At 48.0% G+C, this 21,043-nt stretch overlaps 1 protein-coding gene across 6 annotated transcripts in view; it reads left to right on the top strand.

The window, feature by feature from the left end:
* The window catches only part of DAPK2 (death associated protein kinase 2), a 114,641-nt gene that overhangs the window by 76,500 nt on the left and 17,098 nt on the right, over window positions 1-21,043 (top strand). For 5 of the 6 annotated variants that reach the window (XM_045201713.2, XM_045201714.2, XM_053927923.2 and 2 more), the window contains 4 exons: window positions 439-577; window positions 12,452-12,581; window positions 17,808-17,856; window positions 18,855-18,881. In XM_045201713.2, coding sequence (XP_045057648.1) covers window positions 439-577; window positions 12,452-12,581; window positions 17,808-17,856; window positions 18,855-18,881 — 345 coding nt within the window. The remainder of the gene's footprint in view (window positions 1-438; window positions 578-12,451; window positions 12,582-17,807; window positions 17,857-18,854; window positions 18,882-21,043) is intronic. The other variant, XM_045201715.3, reaches the window with a different exon arrangement.

Below are 21,043 nucleotides of genomic sequence, written 5' to 3'. Positions count from 1 at the left end.
GGTGAGGACACAGGCCTGCCTGGAGGGCACCAGTGAGTTGTCCAAGGTCAGAGGCAGCACTAGACTGGAACCCAGGTCTCCATTTTCTGGCCCAGCATATATCATTCTTTGTCATCCTACAACTCTTGTTTCTGTCCTCTGCCACCTCAGGCACCTGTGGGGAGAGGTGACACCCATGGTAACCAGGGACCTGTGTCTAGAGTGTGAGCCCGGGGCTTTCTGGTGACACCTCAGCATGCTTCTCACCCTTGTGAACCAAAGGGAAGGACACAGCAAACAGAAGCAAAGTCAGCGCCTGGTACTGGCTGCACAAAGCCCCAGAGAGGGGTGAGGGGATCCTGCCTCACAGGGTGCTCAGGGGCCAGGCTCAGGGGCTGCAGCTTTTGCCTGGACTCAGGACACGCAGGGCTGACCGGGCACTTCTGTGGTACCTTGCAGAGTCTCCGGAGGAGAGCTATTTGACTTTCTGGCCCAGAAGGAGTCGCTGAGTGAGGAAGAGGCCACCAGCTTCATTAAGCAGATCCTGGATGGGGTGAACTACCTTCATGCCAAGAAAATCGCTCACTTTGATCTCAAGGTCAGTGGGGGGTGGTGAGGGAAAAGAATTGATTTAGGAAGAACGGGCCCAGTCTCTTCCCATGTCATTGCCAAGAGGGGTCAGTGCCCACATGGCCCTGCTCCCTCATCGCACAGTTGAAAACTCTGAGCTCCGGGAAAGAAGCAATGCCTCGGAAAGTGTCCACCTCCCCAGTGTCATTTGTCATATTAGGGTTTCTTCACAGAAGTGGACTGCAAGGAACCTCTTACTCAGACCACACGCTCCTTATCTCTTTGAGGAGCAGGTGGGGTGTAATTTTTAAATAAGTAGGCCAATGACAGGAAACTGAAAACCAAACACACTTAACAAGATTGGACTTTTCAGTAAGCAAGAGCCAACTGCTGAGGAAGCGAACTAGAAGCCTTCAGAGGGCACAGCTAAGGTGGGCCGGTGCTCTAGCATCCAGAACCAGAGGTTGTAAATGCTGGAGCCCAGGACCACTGGCTTCCCTCCCCCAGCCCGCCCTAAACTGTGGCCATCAAACTGCTTCCAGGACCTGCTGATCATTTGTGGTAACTGTTCTTCAGGGCAAAGAAGGTTCACTGTGACCACACGGGACTTTAAAGCAAGAGTGTGGTCAAAGTAGAATGATCATTTCCCGTAGTTACTGAGCTCCTTTGCCCAGACTGATGAGCCTGTACAGACACCCAAAGCATAAAGATCTCTAACCCATGATCCGAGGGACCTGTTTACTCATTTTTCTGCCCAGAAACTCCTGTTGTGTTTCAAGCACTGTGTTGGGTATTGCTACAGACACAGAATCAACCGAGGCCCTGTCTAGGCTTAGTTCCTCTTTTCCAGTGAACTTAGTGCAGAAGACAGAAAAGAAAGATCAACAAGTCTAAGTGCTGTGATAGAGGGAAGTGCAGCAGGGTAGGGAGTCTATAGGAGGGGCATCTAAATCAGACCGGGCATTCGAGAAGGCTTCCTGGAGAAGCCTTCTGAGTTGAGTTTTGAAGGCTGCGCAGGCATTATGAGAGGGGAAGAGTCTTCTTAGGAAGAGGCCAGCAGCGTACATGGTCCCCAAGCAGCACAGTGCATTCAGGGAAGTACAGACAAAGGGTGGATATGCTGAATGGCCGGAGAAGTCAAGCAGAGAGCAGGGGACAGACATGAGGGTGTGGGAGCTCAGCCGAGGAGGTGGAACTTTACCCTGAGGGATACTGGGGGCCAGGTGAGCGTGGAGGTGAGGTAAGCAGGTGTGTGTTTCAGAAAGGGTCCTTCTGTCCAGAAGGATGGGTAGAATGGTGCCAGGCGGGAGGCTGGGGTCCCAACTAGGAGGTTAGTGCATTGATCAGGTGAGATGTAACAACTATCAAACTAATTTGAGGAGGAGACAGATTTAAGAGCTGCTTCAGAGGTTGATCTGAGGGTTGATGGGGTGCCTGATTAGATCTGGGAGATGAAGGAGATGGCAGAGCCCAGGGTGATCCCTGAGGTCTGACTTGGGGGACAGATCCAGAGGCCACGGCATGCCCACAGCCTCACAGCAACTGCATCAGAGCGCGGGCTCAGTTCTGGCACATGGATCTCACCCCCACACTTACTCTACATCGTGAGGCGAACTGCTGTGTGACCCCTCTCCTTATGCTGATTGTCATTGTCACAGTGTATTGAATTCCTCCAACAGAAGACATCTTACAGAGCTTCACTTACGTGTCAGGGGGTAAAAGTTGGGGTCACTGGGGAGGGTGTGATCTGGGCAGACCCTTGCACCTCAGTGTGGTAGCACACCAAGCAGGAAACACGCTACCTGGATTACATCGGTGCCTCCTTCCTGGTGATACTATGGGTAATTAGCTTGTTTTCATGTCTTTGCTGGCTCCAGCAGACTGGCCTCAAAAGGGGCTCCTTTGTCCTCTAATGTGGGGGTCCTCAACCTCTGGGCCTCTGACTGGTACCGGTCCAGGTCTGTTAGGAACGGGGCTGCACAGCAGGAGGTGAGCTTCAGTGTAATGAGCTTGAATCATCCAGAAACCATTGCCCCCATCCTGGTCTGTGGGAAAATTGTCTTCCATGAAACAGGTCCCTGGTGCCAGAAAGGTTGGGGGCCGCTGGAAATGGGTCTGGTGGAGGTAGGAGGGGTTGTGGAGGCCTGCAGGGCCCCTGAGCTCCGCAGGTTTGTGCTGTGTAGTTTGCTTCTACAGCAGCTGGAGTTAGCCAGGTCAGTGTTTGCGTCTCCCTGTACCGTGTACCAGGATACAACTGAACCTAAGTTTTTCAGCTTCCATGCAAACAATGGTACATGCCTGGCAGAGTTGTTGTAAGGGCTACAGAGAAGCAGCATGAAGTGTGGAATACCAAATAGGCGCTCTGTCATCGTAGCTGGTGGTGTTATTTCCTTCTGCAGAATAGAGGAAAAGAAATACAATTCTTGTTACAGTGTTTTGGGCCCCAATCAACTAGGAAGATAAAGCCAACCAGTGCAATTCTCCTTCAGTCCTACCCAGCAGAGAGCTGATTGGCTGCTGGTGCAGGATCTTCACCAGCTCCTGCGCTTGGTCTGGATTTCTCCTGGATGTGTGCAGGGTGAGGATTCGGCTAACATCCACCCCATCCTTCTCTCCTTAGAGTTATGTGTGGACACTGAGCCTTCTGACTTCCCACCAGTGGGTCCCTTGGCCTGGGTCCAGCTAGGCAACTTCAGGAAGTGATAAATAGAGGGACCTCAGCGGGGTGACTTCCTGGAACCAGAACGGGGGTATGTGTGGCCCTAGGCTGAAACTTTCCACCAGCTGAAGGGGACCACACAGAGAAGATCCAGCTCAGAGGGGACTTCTCCATTCCATGCTGTCTCCCACCTTATCAAATTCGTTTGATATGAATACAATTTTATTCCCAGTCTTCATTCTCAACGAGGGGTCTCTATTTTCCTCTCCTCTTTTATTCTACCTCACGAAGCAAGCCAGGCTAACCATGTGGTGTCCACGTTCCTACCCATGACCTGTTCTCCACTCTCACTATCCAGCTTGAAGGAGCAGGTGATGGAGGAGGGTCAGCTCTCTGGCCTGTCTTCAGAATACAAATAACATGTAGTCCTATGTCAGCCATTATACCGGGGATGGTGAGCCTCTGTCCCTGCTTGTAACATGCTCCCAGCTCTGTGGCAGAAAGCAGATGAATGTACAAATTAATGTTAATAAGCAGTCTTGGTAAACAGATCATGGCATGCTATTGCCCAGAAATCTCAGATGGACCCTTATCAACCATAGGAAAAACGAACACATTCTTGGCACAGCTTTCAGGCCTTTCTCATGCTGCCTTTGCCTTGATTCTGGCCTCATCCACCTTCCCCCACTCCAAGACGTCAGTCCCAGCCAGGCAGACCACAGATACCGTTCTGGCCTCTCTCCTCCTCTGTTCGTGCTGTTCCCATCCAGGATGCTGCTGCTCTTCCTTTTCTCTGCCTGTGGACTTCTGCTCATCCTTCAAGGCCCAGCAGAAACACCATTTCCTCTGGGAGGCCTTTCCCCTCCCTGTCTCCTCTCAAAGTATAACTGAGAACTAACCTGTCTCACTGCTTCTGCTGCCCTTTGTACAGACTACTGCTGAGAGCATTTATTACTGTGAATCACTTTCTGCTGCTTGTGTCTAGCGCAGTGACTGACACATGACAGGTTACTCAGTCACTGGAGGGGAGCGAATAAGTAAATGAATGAATGAATGCGTTAGTGAGACCAAATGCATGCATGGGTGGCTAAGGCCGTCGTATGTCAACCAGACAAAGCCAAGAGGTTGCAGGCAGATTTCAATTCAGTGAAGTGAACATTTATTGAGGCCAGAGGGTAGAGTGACAAACATCAATGGGATGTAGCACCCGCTTTCCAAGGGCCCACCGTCTAGTGGGAGAAGGCCATGGTGGGCTCAATGGGGAGGCCACCTGAAATAAAAGCTAACCCAAGAAATGATCACTTCCAAGGGGCAAGCTCTCTGCCTCAGCAGGGTGAAAACCATCCTGGAGTGGGGTGTGGATTCGCCACAGAAAGGCCTGCTGGTGTGGGAAGCAGGTGAATGCCTGTGTGCACATAGATGGGAGGAACACGGGAGCTGACCTCCGCTCAGTACTGGGTAGCACCTGATGTAGCTTCAGACACGCCTTCCACAGGATGGGTGAGCAGGGATTGGGGCTCAGTGCCACCCAGGGACCTCACCCTGGTATATAATCCCAACTCAAATAAAGGCCTTGTAAAGGGCATTTTGTGTGGTGGTCTGTTTATTTTGGAGTTAGGAGTTTGGAGTTAGGACACGCCTGAATAAGGGTGTGTCCCTCCCCTCCCCCCACCGCCTTAACCCTGCTCAACTTGAAAATTCAGAAGTGGAAGGTAGTCCTCAGGTCTGACTAGTATTTTAAGCGAAAAGAATAAGACATGTGAGTTGAATGAAATTGTATGCAAACCAGTAACCAAAAACTCTGAATGAGGCTTTCTGACTTATACAAACAGTGTGAAGCAGGGATAACTCCAAAAACCCAGATTCCTCTAGCCCTGATCATCCTTTGAGCTGCTCTACGTTCACGATGTGATGGTGTCTGCTCATTGAGCTTTGATACTCTTGATACATCGGGAGACAATGATACTCATAAATGCTTTAAATGTATATGGTGCATTCCAGAATATACATGCTTACATCTGTTCTCTCATTTGATTCTCACAGCCCCGCATTGAAGTACAAGGTATGGCCATTTTTTACACACAAGGCAATTGAGATTCAGAGCAGGTTAAGTAACTCATTCAAGATCACACAGGTATTAAATGTCAGGGCTCGGACTTGAGCTTAGTCAGTGAGGAACCATTAAGCCAAGCTGGGTGTCACCAGCTTTTGTTTCACCAGATTCTAACAGAGCAGATTTCCTCCTGGGCCATGCCTTTTACACACAGCTAATTCAAAGGTCTGTACTGTTGTATAAATTTATTCTTTATACTGAATATGGGATAAAATTTTAATTCCTTTAATGAATTAAAGTTAATTCCTCAGTTACATTGTTTTTTCTTTCTAATAAGCTATTCCTCATTATATGTAGGAATATTTAATTATAATTATAATATTAAATGAATTAATTTGTATTTTATTAATTGCTATAAAATGTGCATGCATTTGAAAGTGGAATTTACAAGAATGAGTCTATTTCCACAGAGATTTAACTGTCAGGATGGGTCAGAGTAAGACAGTGAAGGTCCAGGGCAGACCAAGGAGGTTGTGCAGGCAGTCAGTCCTGCAAGGCTTTTTCCCTCGAAAGTTTCTACTGTGAAAACATTTCAAAACATTTAAAGAAACTAGAGAATAATACGGTAGATACTCTCCTCCTAAATTCAACATTTGGTCACACTTGCTTTACCTCTTTCTGTCCTTAAAAACAAAAAATATATATATTATATAAAGAGCATTATATATATACACATATATATATATATATATATCTGATTTTTTAAACTTTTGGTATCATTTGGAAAAAAACGTAGCCATCCTGATACTTCACTCTAAACGCTTCCATATGTATCTCCCAAGATTAAGGTCTGTCCCCTAATAACCCACAGTACCACTATCACACTTAAGAAAAGGAGCAATAGTTTACAGAAGACCTTAACTGGTGGAGAAACATGATTCTATTTCTTATTTAGAAAAAGAGTTCTCCCAGAGGGCAGAGGATGGATGGGAGAAAGTTAGCCAGTTGTAGATTGTAACAACAATGTTAGAAAGAGGTGAACTAAAGGTACCCCATCAACATTTTTAAATGAAATTGATGGTCTTTTATGCTATTATAAGAAAATAATGGCATAACAATCATTATTCTCCAGCTTTTTATGAACAGGTATGTGTGTGTGTGTGTGTGTGTGTGTGTGTGTGTGTGTGTGTGTGTTTCCATGTGCTTAGAACTATACTACTTCTGTGATCTTCTCTCCTGCTTTCTCCCTTTACATTCTCACCCAAGCAGCCAATGTGTGTTCTGAACTATTTTACTTTGCTATAGAAGCTTTCATACAAGTCTTTCCTGGTTCCCCTGCTCTTTCAGTGTGTTCTGAGGAATGGACCTATTTTCAGTTCTTCACACCCAAAGCTTAGCCTGTGCCCCAGCCTCAGGGTGTACTCCATGGGCCCATTTACCTCTGCCCTGCACAAGACTGTAAGCCTGGAGCCTAGAAATGCATGCTGGCTGCTTCATCAACCCTTGCAAGGCCACCCTAGGGTAACCTGAGGCCAGGGGAACTGAGGACGCTGAATTGAATGGTTGAGGGAAAGAATAAAATGTGGCAAAAATTGAACAATGGAGACCCATTAGTTAAAGAGTTGAAATGAGGAGCAATACATCAGCCAGCTGATTCTTCAAAGACAGAGCAGCCATGCAGACTCCCAGGGTGGCGGGACACTACTTAAGGCTGTTGCAGTTGGAGCAGATGGATCCTGATCCCGTTTTACACACAAGGAACCTACGACAAAAGTGCAGTGCCCTTCTCTTTTGTCCTCACTGCCTTTGCCATCAGTGTTCGGTGCTCAGAGGCCTCTCGCTGTGCCCAGATGTCTGCAGCCTCCATTCCCTGGCCAGGCCTGACCCCCATTGAACTATTACATGTTCAAACAGTGCTTTTTAATTTTTTAAAAAATTTATTTATTTATTTTTAGAGAGGGGAAGGGAGGGAGAAAGAGAGGGAGAGAAACATCAATGTGTGGTTGCCCCAGGTGCATCCCCCACTGGGGATCTGACCTGCAACCCAGGCATGTGCCCTGACTGAGAATCGAACCAGCGACCCCTTGGCTTGCAGGCTGGCATTCAATCCACCGAGCCACACCAGCCAGGGCCAAACAGTGCTTTTTAAAGTTCTATCCACAAGTCCACAGTCAGTTCTCCTACTGCAGCTGATCTCCATACAAGTGAAAGAGTCTTGATTCTGGAAGCAGTGGAGAGCAGTAGACAGAGCAGGTACCCTGACACTGAGGCCTGGGCTCCACCCTAGCTCCACCACTTATTAGTTGTATGACCTTGAGTAAGTTACTTCACTTCTCTGTTCCTCAGTGTCTCGCCTGGAAAACATAGACAGTAACCCACCTTACTGAGGTTCTGTGCAGTGGTACTCTGGTAACAGCCAGATCTCCAGAAAACAAATGTATACACACACACATTTACTGTGAATGGCATGATATAAATATTTGTAACACAATTTACAAATAATAATATATATAAACTTTTTATTATAAATTCCAGAGAGCCAAGTGATTTTCATAGAGCACTTTCCTTGGTTTTTGCCAAAGTCTTGTATCAGTAGCCGACCTGTGGATGTAGCTGGCAGATGAGTATAGTTCTAACACGGCCGTTGGGCCCTGGTTTGGTGTGGCTCAGTGGACCGAGTGCTGGCCGGCGAACTGAAAGGTTGCTGAACTGAAAAGCCAGTCACTCTTGCTTGTAGAGATGGAAATAAGAGGAAGGTCCCTATTCCCCTCATGGGGCTTCAGTACAGTGGGAAGAGGACACACAGGAAGTAATTATGATGCAGTTGATCCTCTGTCAGAGCTGTGTCAGAGACCATGCTGGCCTTTGGGTAGAAGCAAGTAGTTGCATGTGTTGGAGAGGAGGGGTCACAGAACACATTCTAGTGTGGAAGAGTTGGAGCTGGATGGTGAGGGGGAAGGATAAGCTTGTAAAGAAGGCATTCCAGCAGAGAGACCTGCAGGTTGGGGTGGGGGTGATGAGGAAGCCAGTCCCTCTGTAGCAGAAGGTGAGCTGGCCAGAGGTGGACACCTGGGGCCTGGGTGATGCTGGAGGCTGGTGGGGTCTCATCTACAGAGTGCCAGCAGGAGAGTGAGCTGCAGCCCCATGGAAACCTGCCCACAGAGGCCTGGCAGAGAGTGGCCTTGCTTTCTCAGGTTGCTCAGCGTTTCCTGAATAATCTGGGGCTGTGCTTGACATTGCCAGTGAGGGTTCACAGGCAGCTTCCTCGTCCCATGCTGGGCCCCTGCTCCTCTGAGCTGAGCAGCCTTATCTGGTGACAAGCAGCCACATGGGCACCTGGAGAGGACACTAGGCCAGGGCCCAGCAGACTTGGACTCTGCTCCTTGATCAGCAGCCTTGGTGGATTCTTGACCTCTCAGGCTTGCTTTGCAACATAGGAGGACTAAATGACCTGAGGTCAGCCCCAACACTGTGAGTCTGGGGGTGATGAGGGGTGGGAAGAGGGAAGCAGAAGATGAGTGAGGGAGGAGGTGGGTCTGTGATGGGCATGCTCTTCAGCCATATGCAGGTGATGCAGAGGGATTCAGAAAAGTTCCCAGGGATGACTCTTGTCAATACTGTACCCCAGAAAGGGGAGAACAGACATAGCTACCATTCTCTGAATCTCAGCGGGCACCGCTCCTTATGTGATCATCTCTGAGTCCTCAGAACAACTCTGTGCCATAGCAGGTATTGTTCCATTATACAGATGGGAAACCAAGGCTCCAAGAGATCTAGTGAATTTGCCCAGATTTTCCTGTGAGTGGCAGTGCTGAGATTTGAACCCAGACCTGCCTGACTCTAAGCTCTGGTCATTTACACCTTACTACATCACCCCCACAAGCTGCCTTTGTCCTGCAGGGGCTCCTGGCCACTCTGTGCTGGGGATCACCCATTGATATGAGTACCACCTGAAGGACCAGCTGCTGGGTTGGCACCACAGCAGGCACCTCTGGCCAGATCCAGTGGGACGTGAAGGGGCACGTTGGCCTCTCCCACAGCTGCCTGGTGGGCTGAGCTGGGTGGGTTTGTTTTGACAGGTGAGGGCAGTTTCACCTCCTGGTGGCAGGTTCATGGGCACCTATGGGAATGTGAGCCCTCCCTCTAGGCGTGCCATGGCGATGATGTCAAGTATGTGGGTAAAGCATTTGGTTGAAGTAAACAAAGCTGGAGGAGAATGACAGGGGCAAGAGAGTATGGATAGGATTGTACTACCCTAGAGGCCAGTCTGGCTTGGGCCCAGAGGCCTGTGGTTGCAGCTGCCTGTTCTTCCTTCCTGGCTTGGGGCCAGGTGACCTGAGCTTTTGCATGTCCTGCCTTCGGATCCAACACAGTAGAAATTTGGGGATGTGGGCCCACAGCCAGTGAAAGAGGTTGTGCCACCTTGCAATTGCAGAGCCTGGAGCTCAAAAAGTCTTTGAACATCATCCTCCGTCTATCTCAGAGTTGGGGGCTGAGGCCCAGAGACAGGAAGTGGCCTGTTCTTAAGCTCACACAGCCTCACATAGCCTTGGGTGGTAGAGCTGAAAGAGAAATTTCTCAACACCCAGGCCTGGGCTTTTTTCTACCATCCCACCCTGTTTGAGGAGGGGGAGAAGCAAAAAAGCTTAGACCAAACCCTGTGGGGAAACTACTACCCTTGGGACCCCTCCCTGAGACCCTTTCCCCTCCTCACCCAGCCCTATAGCAGCTCTGTGGGGAGGGGTGCCCTCGGGTGTTTCTAGACCATTGGCCCCCAGTTCTTTCAATTCACCAAATTTTATGCAAATTTTAATGAAACATGTAGGATGCAAGATACCATAGGGGATGCCAGAATCCTTGACACCGATTCCAATTTTCTCAGGGAGGCCACCATCCAGGAAAGTGGCATCACGATGTGAGAGAGAGCCTGCAACCAGAACCACTCTCTGGTCAGCACTGAAGGGGTTAGAGCACAGCTCAGGGAACATTTCATTGAAAAGGAAGGGAGTAAAAGGAGGCAGGGTGTGGGGACAGGCTCTGAAAATGTGAAGGAGCATAGGCAAAGTGTTCCAGGCAAGGGGAAGAGCCAGCGCAAAGGAGAGAATTGAGGCGTTGTTTTGGGTGTGGTAGGAGCACCCTGAGGGGATAGGGGCAGGGGCAGGCAAATAATGGGAAGTGATGCTGGGAAGGCAGACAGCATGGGGCAGCCAGTGCAGAGCCTCAGATGCCTCAAATATCAGACAGGACATTTGGGCTTTCTCCAATGGTCAGTGGGACCAATGAAGATGTTTGACCAAACTGGGTGATGTAACGAAGAGAGCGGGCCCAGGCCGCTTGGAAAGTCCATCCTGACTCTACTATTATGAGCTGTTGGGCCCTGGACAAATGCTTTAGCTCTCTGGGCCTCTGTTTTCTCATCTGTGAAATGGGGTGGAGAACAGTACCTACCACAAGGGTGGCCACTAGGATGACGGAGTGCACTAGTGCACTACTTGCCTTGGCAGAAGTTGGGTGAACATCATCCCTGTGTTGCCTCCTGGGTATTATCAAGCTATTAGTGGAGGTTGGGCTAGCAAGAAGGAAGTCTTTTTGAAAGCAGGAGGAACCTTAGATATGGGGTCCAAATCCCTGGCCAGCCTTGAGACACCTTGGTAGGCAGGGAGGGAAGCAGGAAGCACTGATGGTGGTGAGCCCATGGTCTCTGTGTTCCTCCAGTCAGGGCAGGGCAGAGCCCAAAGGTAGGTGCAAATGGCCCAAATGGCCCAGTGCCTGAGTGCTGAGGTAGGACAAGAACCCAGTGAATTCTCCAGTGGTCCAGTTGCAGATGACAGGCTTCCATTGGGCGATGCTCTGGTTGAAGGACTTCTTGTCTTTCTTCTGTGATGGTGTGTGCGCCAATGGGGAGGGGGAGCTACTGCTGGAGGTGGGGGCAGTGAGGAGCGTGGAGGTGCCACCTGGCTCCAGTGGTGCAGCCCTGCAACCCAGCAATAGCAACAGAAGGTGGGCCGGCCAAAACCACCTCCTCACTGCCTTGCGCACCCAAGCCCCATGTCGACTGCCCTGTGCCAGGCAGGGCTGTCGCCGAGGCCTCGGGAGCCACACATCTGTGCTTGCTGCAGCCAATCCCCTTGCTGCTGGACCACTGCCACTGCCCCTGCCTCCCTTTTTGTTCTTTTCTTTGCCTTCATTCCTCTTTATGACTGAGTAGTATTCCATTGTATGGATGCACCACATTTTGTTTATCCGCTCATCAAGTGATGGACATTTGTGTTGTGTCTACTTTGGGACTAGTGAATATGCTGCTGTGACTTTTGGGTACAAGTTTTTTGGTGGATGTATGTTTTCAGGATGTCCCACTTTCAGTGGAGTCTGGGAGAGTGGTGGTAGGGAGTGAGAAGGAAGAGGGTGAAGCAGAGGGACCTGCTTGCTCACCCACTGGGTACTCGGAGCAGTGGGGTGGGAGTGAGAAGAGAAGGCTGAGGATCCTGCTGGAGCCTCACTGGGCGCCCAGGGTGTGTGAGGCCAGGGGAGGGCTGTTCCCCGACCACCACAGGCCCACACGGTTGTGTCAGACTTGGCAGTTTGCTGGAAATAGCCTGGTCCGCTGGTATTTTCCCTGGAAATCAGGTGTATTTCTTCCTGTGCCCTACTGAGGGCCAAAATTAGTTAAACACATAGAGAAGGACGAGCTACCCAGATAGTCCAGAGAAGATGAGCATTGTCAACAGGAAGCTGGCTGGCCAGGGGCAGGAGGTGGTCAGGAAGAGGAAGGTCAACAAGCCAAGTGTAAACCAAGGCTTGGCTGTGACGCTCCTGCCCGCATCACATTTGCGCAGAGGCAGTAGTTTTGTTTATAGGAAAGGCAGGTATCTCTGGCGCCTTTTGGCAGATGAGGAAACAGAAGCACTGCATTGAAGGAATCTGCCACTCAGAGACAGAAAGGGGATTAAAGTCAGTTTCCAGTTCTGTGAGCAGCAGGAGCAACAGGTTAGGTAAAACCCAGGCCTTGCCCTGGGTGCTGTGCCTGGTTTTGAGTTCACAGCAGAAGACTGAGGACAGGCAAACAAGGGAGAGTTCGTGTTGTTTCAATCTCCAAAAAAGAAGGGCAAACCCCAACCCAGCCCCAAAGCAAAAACACAATACAGGGCTTTAATTACCATCTTTTCTTCCTTTTTGTGTTTGTTCTCCAGCCAGAAAACATTATGTTGTTAGACAAGAATATTCCCATTCCACACATCAAGCTGATTGACTTTGGCCTGGCTCACGAAATAGAAGATGGAGTTGAATTTAAGAATATTTTTGGCACACCAGAATTTGTGGGTGAGTGTTAGGCCTATTTCTCCCCCAGCTAAGAATCTGGGATCAAAAGGTAAAGAAATCCTAGTAACGAACCCTGCGTCTGGGGCTATGGCCTCTGAGATGAGATATGATACCTTGGAGACTGCCTGGAAACGTAAGGTGTGGGGAAGGAAATTCTTGCTGGGCATTTGGGTAGGGGTCCAGGGCTGGCTTTGAGTGCCCGCTGGGCCTTAGGAAGGCCAGGTAGGGCTAGCAGCCTTTGCAGAGTTAAACCTTCCCAGAGCTGGTCCCACCTCCTGCTCTTAGTTGAGTTTGTTATGAACATTTAAAATTACCTCACCCTCTTGCATTCCTGTAAATTCAACTTTTTTTGGAGTAGCTTTCGATTTCCTGGAAAGAAAAAAGGAAATTATCTGCTGGATGCCAGATCCTCCCACTCACCTCTCTTGTATGCCTGTCCTTTATTTATGCACAGGACGCCCACCTGCAGCAGGGCGCTGTTGGCTCTCTCTCCCTCTCTTTCTCTCACCCTTGGCCCAGGCCCCAGAAACCCCTTCATGGTGCTTGGGCTGCAGGCTGGGGTTTCACAAAAAACAGCCTTGCAAAGGGGAAAGGAATGAGAATTGAGAACCACTGTCTGTCTGCTTTGGGAGTTGGAGTGGCCCTGAAAATGGCGGGAGGGCATGGTCTTCTCAAAAGCCAGGGGCTGAAACTTCTGACCACAGTCTAAACAAAAAGGAAGACAAAATGTGTCAGATCATTCAGTGTGACGGATTTTCAGGCCACACACACCAGCTCTGCTCCCACTCTGGAATGATGCTGTAGAGGACCCACTGGCAGGGGACCCTTGCCGTGTGCCAAGTACTATCTATGCCTTGTGCTCTACAGACAGTATCCCAGTTAATCTTCAAACTACCTAAGGAAACACATTTAATTATTTCCTCTATCAAGGGCTTTGTTCAGGGCAAAATGACCAGTAGGTAGTGGAGCTGAGATTCAAACACAGACACATCCAACACCAAAGGCGCTCTTTCCATTACACCGGATTGTCTCTCTGAGGAGACCCTGCCCCAAGGAGCTTACAGTCTGTGGAAACAACACATCAAGCCACCAAATAAGAGTGCGGGAAGGCCCTTTGCGGTCCATCTGGTCTAGTTTAACAAATGTGGAACTGGAGGGCTGGAGGGTTCTAGTTAAGGTCACCCAAAGGTTATTCTTCACCTTCTGTATGAAAGATATTAGGCAAGGTACTAGAGATAGGCACAGTGACAGTAAAGGGTCACATTCAGAGTGACCTACAAGGCCACACAAGGCAGAGCCACCCTGAGCCTGGGGCATAAGACATCTATTTTTGAACTTTCCTGAGACAGCAATTGCTGCCCACCATTCATGTATATAGTAAAAATGTTTATGTTTATTTAGTTAAGTCATACCAACTGTTAAATAACAATAAATGGTTCAATTAGAAATTCAGGGCAATGATGGGACACAAGACAGGATGTGATTAACTGTAAAGAGAGTAATATAGACAGCCATTAAAGACCATTCAAACAAGATATCCATACTAGCAAAGTCAACGGGATAAGTTTTGACCTTGAATCAGTGAGGGACAAGGCTGTGGTACGTGGGAGAAGTGTCTGAAGAGAGGTGGGGAGGGAACCAGGGTAGAGGAGGAGCACCTCCCAGGTTTAGTCATCCATAGCAGGGGAGAGGGCCAGAATTAGTGCATTTACCAGGGATGATGTACTGTTCACTTTGGGAGGAGCCGAGAGTTCACGCAGACTGGTTGTATGAGTGGGATATTAGCGAGTAGGGTCAGACTGGAATGTTTTGCCCAGTGGTATGATGGTAAATGTCTAACAACTGGGTCTCAAAACAAAACCTTAATTTATAGTATTTCCCAATTTCAGGCTACCAACCTGTAATCGCTGAATTCAGAGTTGGGAAGAGATGCACACAGTTGACTGTTGCGAGCCAGTATGGGCCAGCTCCAGCCCCAAACTGGTTTTCTTTGTCCCTTACAGATATATAGAGTGGCTTCTCTAAGCCCCTGCCCAAACTATGATGACTTTTTTTGCCCAAGACTGCTGAGAAACAGGTCATAACCATTTTCCTTACTCCCACCATTTCTTTGAAACTTCAACCTGAGACCCAGGGTTAAAAATGTACTGTCAGCTTCCAGGGGGGTGGTACACCTGGTGTTCCAAAAGCCTGCCTGCTAAAAAACTGGGTTCTTAAAAAATACTCTTTTTAAAGCAACTCTGGACTCACAGAAAGTGAGTAAGGGTAGTAATTCCTTCAGCATCATCTGTCCCATCCCCAAAGGCCAATGAAATGAACTTAGAGCTGGAGCTGTGAGCAGCAAGAAAATTCAGTGGAAGACCTCTCCTAAAGGCAAGTCTGCATATTGGTATTTCAGTCACAAACTAGCAAGACATAGATGATCAAAGACATAAGATACTGAAATGATCAGATGTTGACTATAAAATAAATGAAATGTATATGGAAAATAAAAAATAGAATCATGAGAATGAGCAAGCAACAGGAGAGTGTCAAAAAAGAACCAGATAGAACTTTAAGAAATTCAGTATATGCTCATAGAAATTTAAAACTCAATAAATGAGCTAAATAGCAGATTACATACTGCTGAGGAGAGTGTGGAAGAATTGGCACACTGAGCTGGGAAAAACTAGCTAGAGTGACAGACATAGAAATATGAGAGGGTAAGCGAATGAGGATGAAAAAAGACAGCCTAGCATAGGTCTATTTGGAGTCTCCGAGGAAAGACTAGAAATGCTAGAGAGGCAACATTTGAAAAGACTGGCTAAGAATTTTCAGAACTGATGGAAAAACAATAGATACTGAAAGGACAATGTATATCAAACAGAAAAAAAAAATTCATACCTAGCCACATTATAGTTAAACTCTAGGGTACCAAAGACAAAGGTAAGATTTTAAAAGCAGCCAGAGAGAAAAGATAGATCACCTACAAAACCAACCAACAAACCAACAGTAATTAGATTGACAGCATACTTCTCAAAACAGCAATGAAAGCCAATATTCAATAGAATATTATCTTCAAAGAGCTGAGGAAAAAAACCAAACAAACCATAATTGTGTACCCAGGAAAACTGCATTTCAAGAATGAGGGCAAAAGACTCAGGTAAAACAAAGCAAAAAATAAAAACAAAAACAAAATAAAAAGAACAACAAAAACAAAACAAATAATCAAACATCAACAGACCTTTTAAAATGAAATTTCTAAAAGATGTAGTTATGAGTTAAGGAAAATGACCTCTGAGAGACGTCTCAATATAAGAAGTAATAGGATTAAAGAAATCCATAAATGTTAGGCACATACAAACATTTTCTGTTTAAGATAATGATGAAGTTTTAATTGTGAGACTAAAAAAGAACAGAACTAAAAACTGAAGAAAATAGTGTTAGATAGGACAGAATGCTTGAAATAGGGCCTTGTGTTGTTAGAGGAGGTTCAGAGTGTTGGCTTGTGTTAGAATTTGTTACGTAGACACAGAAAGTCTTAAGGGCAGCCGTTACAAAAATATAAGTTGGGAGAAAAACGATAAGAAGACTAACAAAAAGGAAAAGAAAGAAGAAAAATACAGAAACAATGGACAAACAAAAGCACATAGAGGACAGCGTAAGTACATTGACCAGATAAGCACTGGAAAGTGAGTTGTGCTTCTCAAACTCTCTATGGTAAAAAACTTAAAACAAAAATTCTTCAACTGTACTGGACTGCTTTTTCAATAAGATACAAGAAAAATAAATTTCTAGAAAAATTATCACAGTTTGAATGTCATATTTCTGTATTTGTCTCTAAATGCTTACTCCCAAATTCTGTTCCTGTCTTGTCTGGGCCAGTGACAATTAGCAGACTATTTGTCTGCGGACCACACTTTGAATATCACTCTGTAGATAAAGCCTTACATATATGTGTCAGGAGACATGTATAAAAAAAGTTCATAGAAATGGTGTTCCAGGAATAAAAGAAGTGGAAATGGTCCGAATGGTCCCTGAGAAGAGAAGTAGTAGAAGATGCTATATGTGTGTTCATACAATGGACTATTAGATAGCAGTGAAAATGAAAGATCATGGATGAATATTCAATTAACACTAGAAGCAGAATGTGGAATGAGGGAAAACACATCAAGTGACCGTAGGTCACTTGCAGTGTGACATCATCTTTATGAAGCTAAAAAATAAGCAAAGCCCGGAGAATGGTTCCCTGTGTCTGCAAGCAGAGGGAGGTGGGAGGGTGGTGTGGTGGGCACACCCTGTGGATGCAGTGGCTTCGCTATTGTGTTAGACCAACAAACTCAGCCTGGCCCCCTCCCCCCTTATTCCATTAGTGGTGAAACAGGCTCAGTCCTCCTCCCTTCTCTAGACTCTGCCCTCTCTTTCCCCTCCATTTCACAGCCAAGCTTTTGAAAAAAGTCGTCTACACGCGTATCTCCATTTCCCACACTCAGGGCATTCTCTGGTCACTGCAGTGAGTGTGAAATTCAACACGCACTTCCCAGGGCTTGTCTGCTTGATCTCAGGGCTGCATTTGGTCTCCTTCTCTCCTCAGTGGGGTCTTCTTTCCTAGATGCCACACCCTCTCCCGGTCACCACATTGCTTGCACAGTGTGTGTCTCTGCCTAGATGGTGACTCCAAATTAGATGACTCTGGCCCCTCCCCAGTCCCAGCTTCTTCCTGGGCACCTCCCCCTGATGCCCCTCAGTAACCTCAAGCTCATCATCTGGACCCCAGAATGTCCTTCTGCCCATCAGGTAGGAGGTACCCTCTTTCAGACCAGACTCAGAGGAGTGTAGAGTCCCTCTCTGCCACATTCTCCATCACCTTCCAGTGCCAACTGCACTGTTTCCCACTGGAGGATTCTAAAGTAGGCCTTGTCACTAGGCCCCATTTTCCCTTCTTGCATCTTCCTCTCCCCACCCTCCTCTTCCTCTTCCTTTTCCTATGTGCTTTCCTAGATATTCCTATGTGCTTCCCCTCATCCTCACTATCAAGGCCTCTTTGTAAAAGGTTCTACCAATGTAACAGGCAACTAACTTCCTCAACATTTTTAGAGTGAGATTTTCTCCTTCCTTTGCTCTGATTTTTTTTTTTTAAGTGGGGATCCAGGTTGGAGACATTTGGCCTCAAACTCCCTAAAATTCCCCAGAGCCATCTTTTCCATTTTCATACTCCTGCTAACTCTTCAATATGGCTTTTTTCAGCTCCAGAAATTGTGAACTATGAACCCCTGGGCCTGGAGGCTGACATGTGGTGAGTCGTGTAGGCCACCCAGGGGGTGTGGGGACCCTTCCAAGGGCAGAAGACCTCAGATCCTGGCTCTGGCTGATCCCTCTTGAAAATACCGCTGCCCTGGCTGGTGTGACTCAGAGGACTGAGCACCGGCCTGAGAACCACAGGGTCGCTGGTTCGATTCCTAGTCAGGACACATGCCTGGATAGTGAGCCAGGTCCCCAGTAGGAGGCATGCAAGAGGCAACCACACACTGATGTTTCTCTTCTCTCTCTCCCTCCCTTCCCCCTGTCTAAAAATAGAATAAATAAAATCTTAAAAAAAAAAAAAGACAATGAATACCCCTTTCTCCACACTCGCCTTTCAGAGACTCTGGCTGCTCCAGGTGTGCTGGGTCTGAGGCCTGGGCAGCTGGAGGCAGCTAGGCCTAGACCTGGGACCAGTTAGAACGCGGAAGAGGCAGAGAGCGAGGGCAGAGCTGAGGATGGAGGTACAGGATCACCTCGGAAGCCCGCACAGCCATGATCAAGATAATGGAACAACAGCTCTTTCAGTCAGTCACTCAAATGATCACTGAGAGCCTCAAGTTCTAGGCCCGGTGGCGACTGATTCTCTGTGCAGACAGTTGTTTCATTTGAATGGTGCTTTGTAGTTGGCTGAGCACTGTGATTAGTTGGTTTTCTAAAGTCCTCCCAGCAGTCCTGTGAGGTGGTTTTTATTGTCCTCACTGTATGAGGAGAGGTAGGCTCAGAGGTGATAGGGGACATGCCCCAATCACAGCCTGCAAGGGCAGGGGCCTGATCTTGAGCTTGCATCCTCAGACTCAATGTCCAGGGTTTGATGACTCTAAATGCCTCCACGGGTGCTGCTGAAGAATGGGATGGAGAGGGCTGTGGGACCCTTTGGAGGTCGCCATGGAAGGCTGAGTGACCACTGCCCCTGAGAACCATGTGGGGATTCCCTTGCTGGTCTGGGACCAGGGCCAGGAGGCCTTGACTTGCCTGTTCTTTGTTTTGCAGGAGCATAGGCGTCATCACCTATATCCTGTGAGTACCCCTGAATCTGCCTCTCCCACCCAGCTTGGAGCGGGGGCCTGGGAGGAGTGAGAGAAAGGCAAGCAGACAGACAGGCTGGCATTGCCTGAGCACCCACCATGGACCAGACGTGTTTGAGCCACACAGCAAACCTGAGGCTAAGCCCTCTTAGCTCCGCTTCACACATGGACCCTGGGGCTGGGGTTGGGCCGGAACCCAGGAGAGCAGCCTGTGCCTGCATCCCCACTGTGGCCAGGGACCCACTGCGCAGCTTCACCCAGACCAAAGCGCTATGAGGGTGTTAGCTTTCACTCAGCCTTGTGACAGCTCTCAAGCTGCCGTGCCCTCCCTGACCTTGCCTTGTTCTCTCCCTTTCTCCCCTCCTTTCCCAGCCTCACATTCCCCCACCCTCTTTCTCCCCAGAGTCTCTCTTTCCTGTCCCTGAAGTATTAAGCTGCTTAAGCAGAGATTTCCTGCACAGCTCTGTGTAGTGGATCTGCCACTTTCCACCTTTGTGGCCTTGGGCAGATTCTTTACCTCTTTCTGGGACTGTTTTTTTCATCAGAAAAGTAGGAATTGCAAACTTCCCACCAGGGGTGTGTTGTGAAGGTTAAATATGAGGGGAAACCCCCCCCAAACTGGAATTTATTTATAAAAAATTGTATATTTAGTCTTACATGTTTAAACTTCAGTCACCTTCCAAGTACTCTCCATTTGATGCAGTACGCCTATCAAGACTTTTTTCTACTTCTCAGAACAGTTTTTGAACTCATCGATTTTGATGCCTTTTAGTGATTCTGCCATTTTTGTTTCACCTCTTCCATATCAGCAAAACATTTCCCTTTGAGAACTTTTTTCATCCAAAGAAATAAAAAAAAGTTGCTCAGGCAAGATTGGTCTATAGGGAGGATGGGGCACAGGAGTCATGCCATTTTTGGTCAAAAACTGCTGAACACTTAGCGCCATATGGGCAGGAACACTCATAAATCACCCATCATGAAACAGGCAAAGGCATTGAAAGAGTCTTCAAAAAAAAATTCACTGAAGCCAAATGCAGCCTCTCACAATGACGCCAGCTGGTACACTAATACAGATGGGTTCCTAAAATACTCACCCAGCGAGGGAAGCCTGTACTACAGGGAGCCCACCCTCAAAAAGTTAATTCCAGTTTTGGGGGGTCCCCCCTTGTAAGCTGACGTGAGCAAATTTCTTAGCGCTGCTCTGGCACGTGGTACATGACTGATTAGTAGGTGTTCATTCCATCAGGGCCGCCCATCCGGTTTCCCCTCACAGCACACTTGGAAAATGCTCTTTGTGTGGCACACTGGGTAAGAGTCAGCCCACAGCCAGACTCAACAGCTGAGGAGATCATTCTCTCATTGCCCTATACAGCAGTTTTCTAACTCTTCCAGAAGTACTTGGACTGGAGCTCTGTCCGATGTGGGGGACCCCCTTGAGCTGCAGCAGAGGGTCTAAACCCTGGCTGCACATTAGACCTTTGAATACCAACCACTGACCAGGCTCCACCCGAGATGCACTGAATTAGAATCGCTGGGGGTGGGATCTGGGCACCAGTATGTTTTACAAGCCCCAGAGAAACTTGATGCAGACAGAGGATTTGATGCATTGCTCTATAGTTTCACATCAAAGCCAGGATATTCAGACGCTGGCCCTTGAAACTTTGATTTCTTCAGAATTCTGGTTCCCATGGAAATGTTAAAGAATTCCAGTGTGTACAGGGCACATAGTCATCTCACAGCTAATTTGAATTCCATACAGTTTCTTGAGTGCCTGCTCCATGGGCATTGTGCCAGGCACTTGGGATAATTATGTGACGGAGAGTCTGCCCTGCTTGTCTGGAGCTCCGTGTGTTGGGGTGGGGTGAGGAGCAGCACCAGATAGCTAACCCTCACCCGGTGGGACCAAGGTCATGGTGGAGGTAGAACCATGCCTCTGTGAGACACAGATGGGAGACGCAATGGCTGCTGGGTCTTTGGAAGGTTTAACGGGGCAGCAAGAAAGCAGTTGATTGATTGATTGATTGATTGATTGATTTGAACTGGACTATACAGAATGAGATTAATTCTCCAGGTATAAAGGGACAGAAGGGCTGTCCTGCTGAGGAAGGGAATGTGCTGAGTGTGGTGAAATGTACTGAGAACGTGGTAGGGACC

This window comes from Desmodus rotundus, chromosome 7, assembly GCF_022682495.2.
Source record: "Desmodus rotundus isolate HL8 chromosome 7, HLdesRot8A.1, whole genome shotgun sequence".
NCBI lineage: Eukaryota > Metazoa > Chordata > Mammalia > Chiroptera > Phyllostomidae > Desmodus > Desmodus rotundus.
The sequence above is the reverse complement of the archived record's forward strand: the minus strand, read 5'-3'. Positions and strand labels throughout refer to the sequence as shown.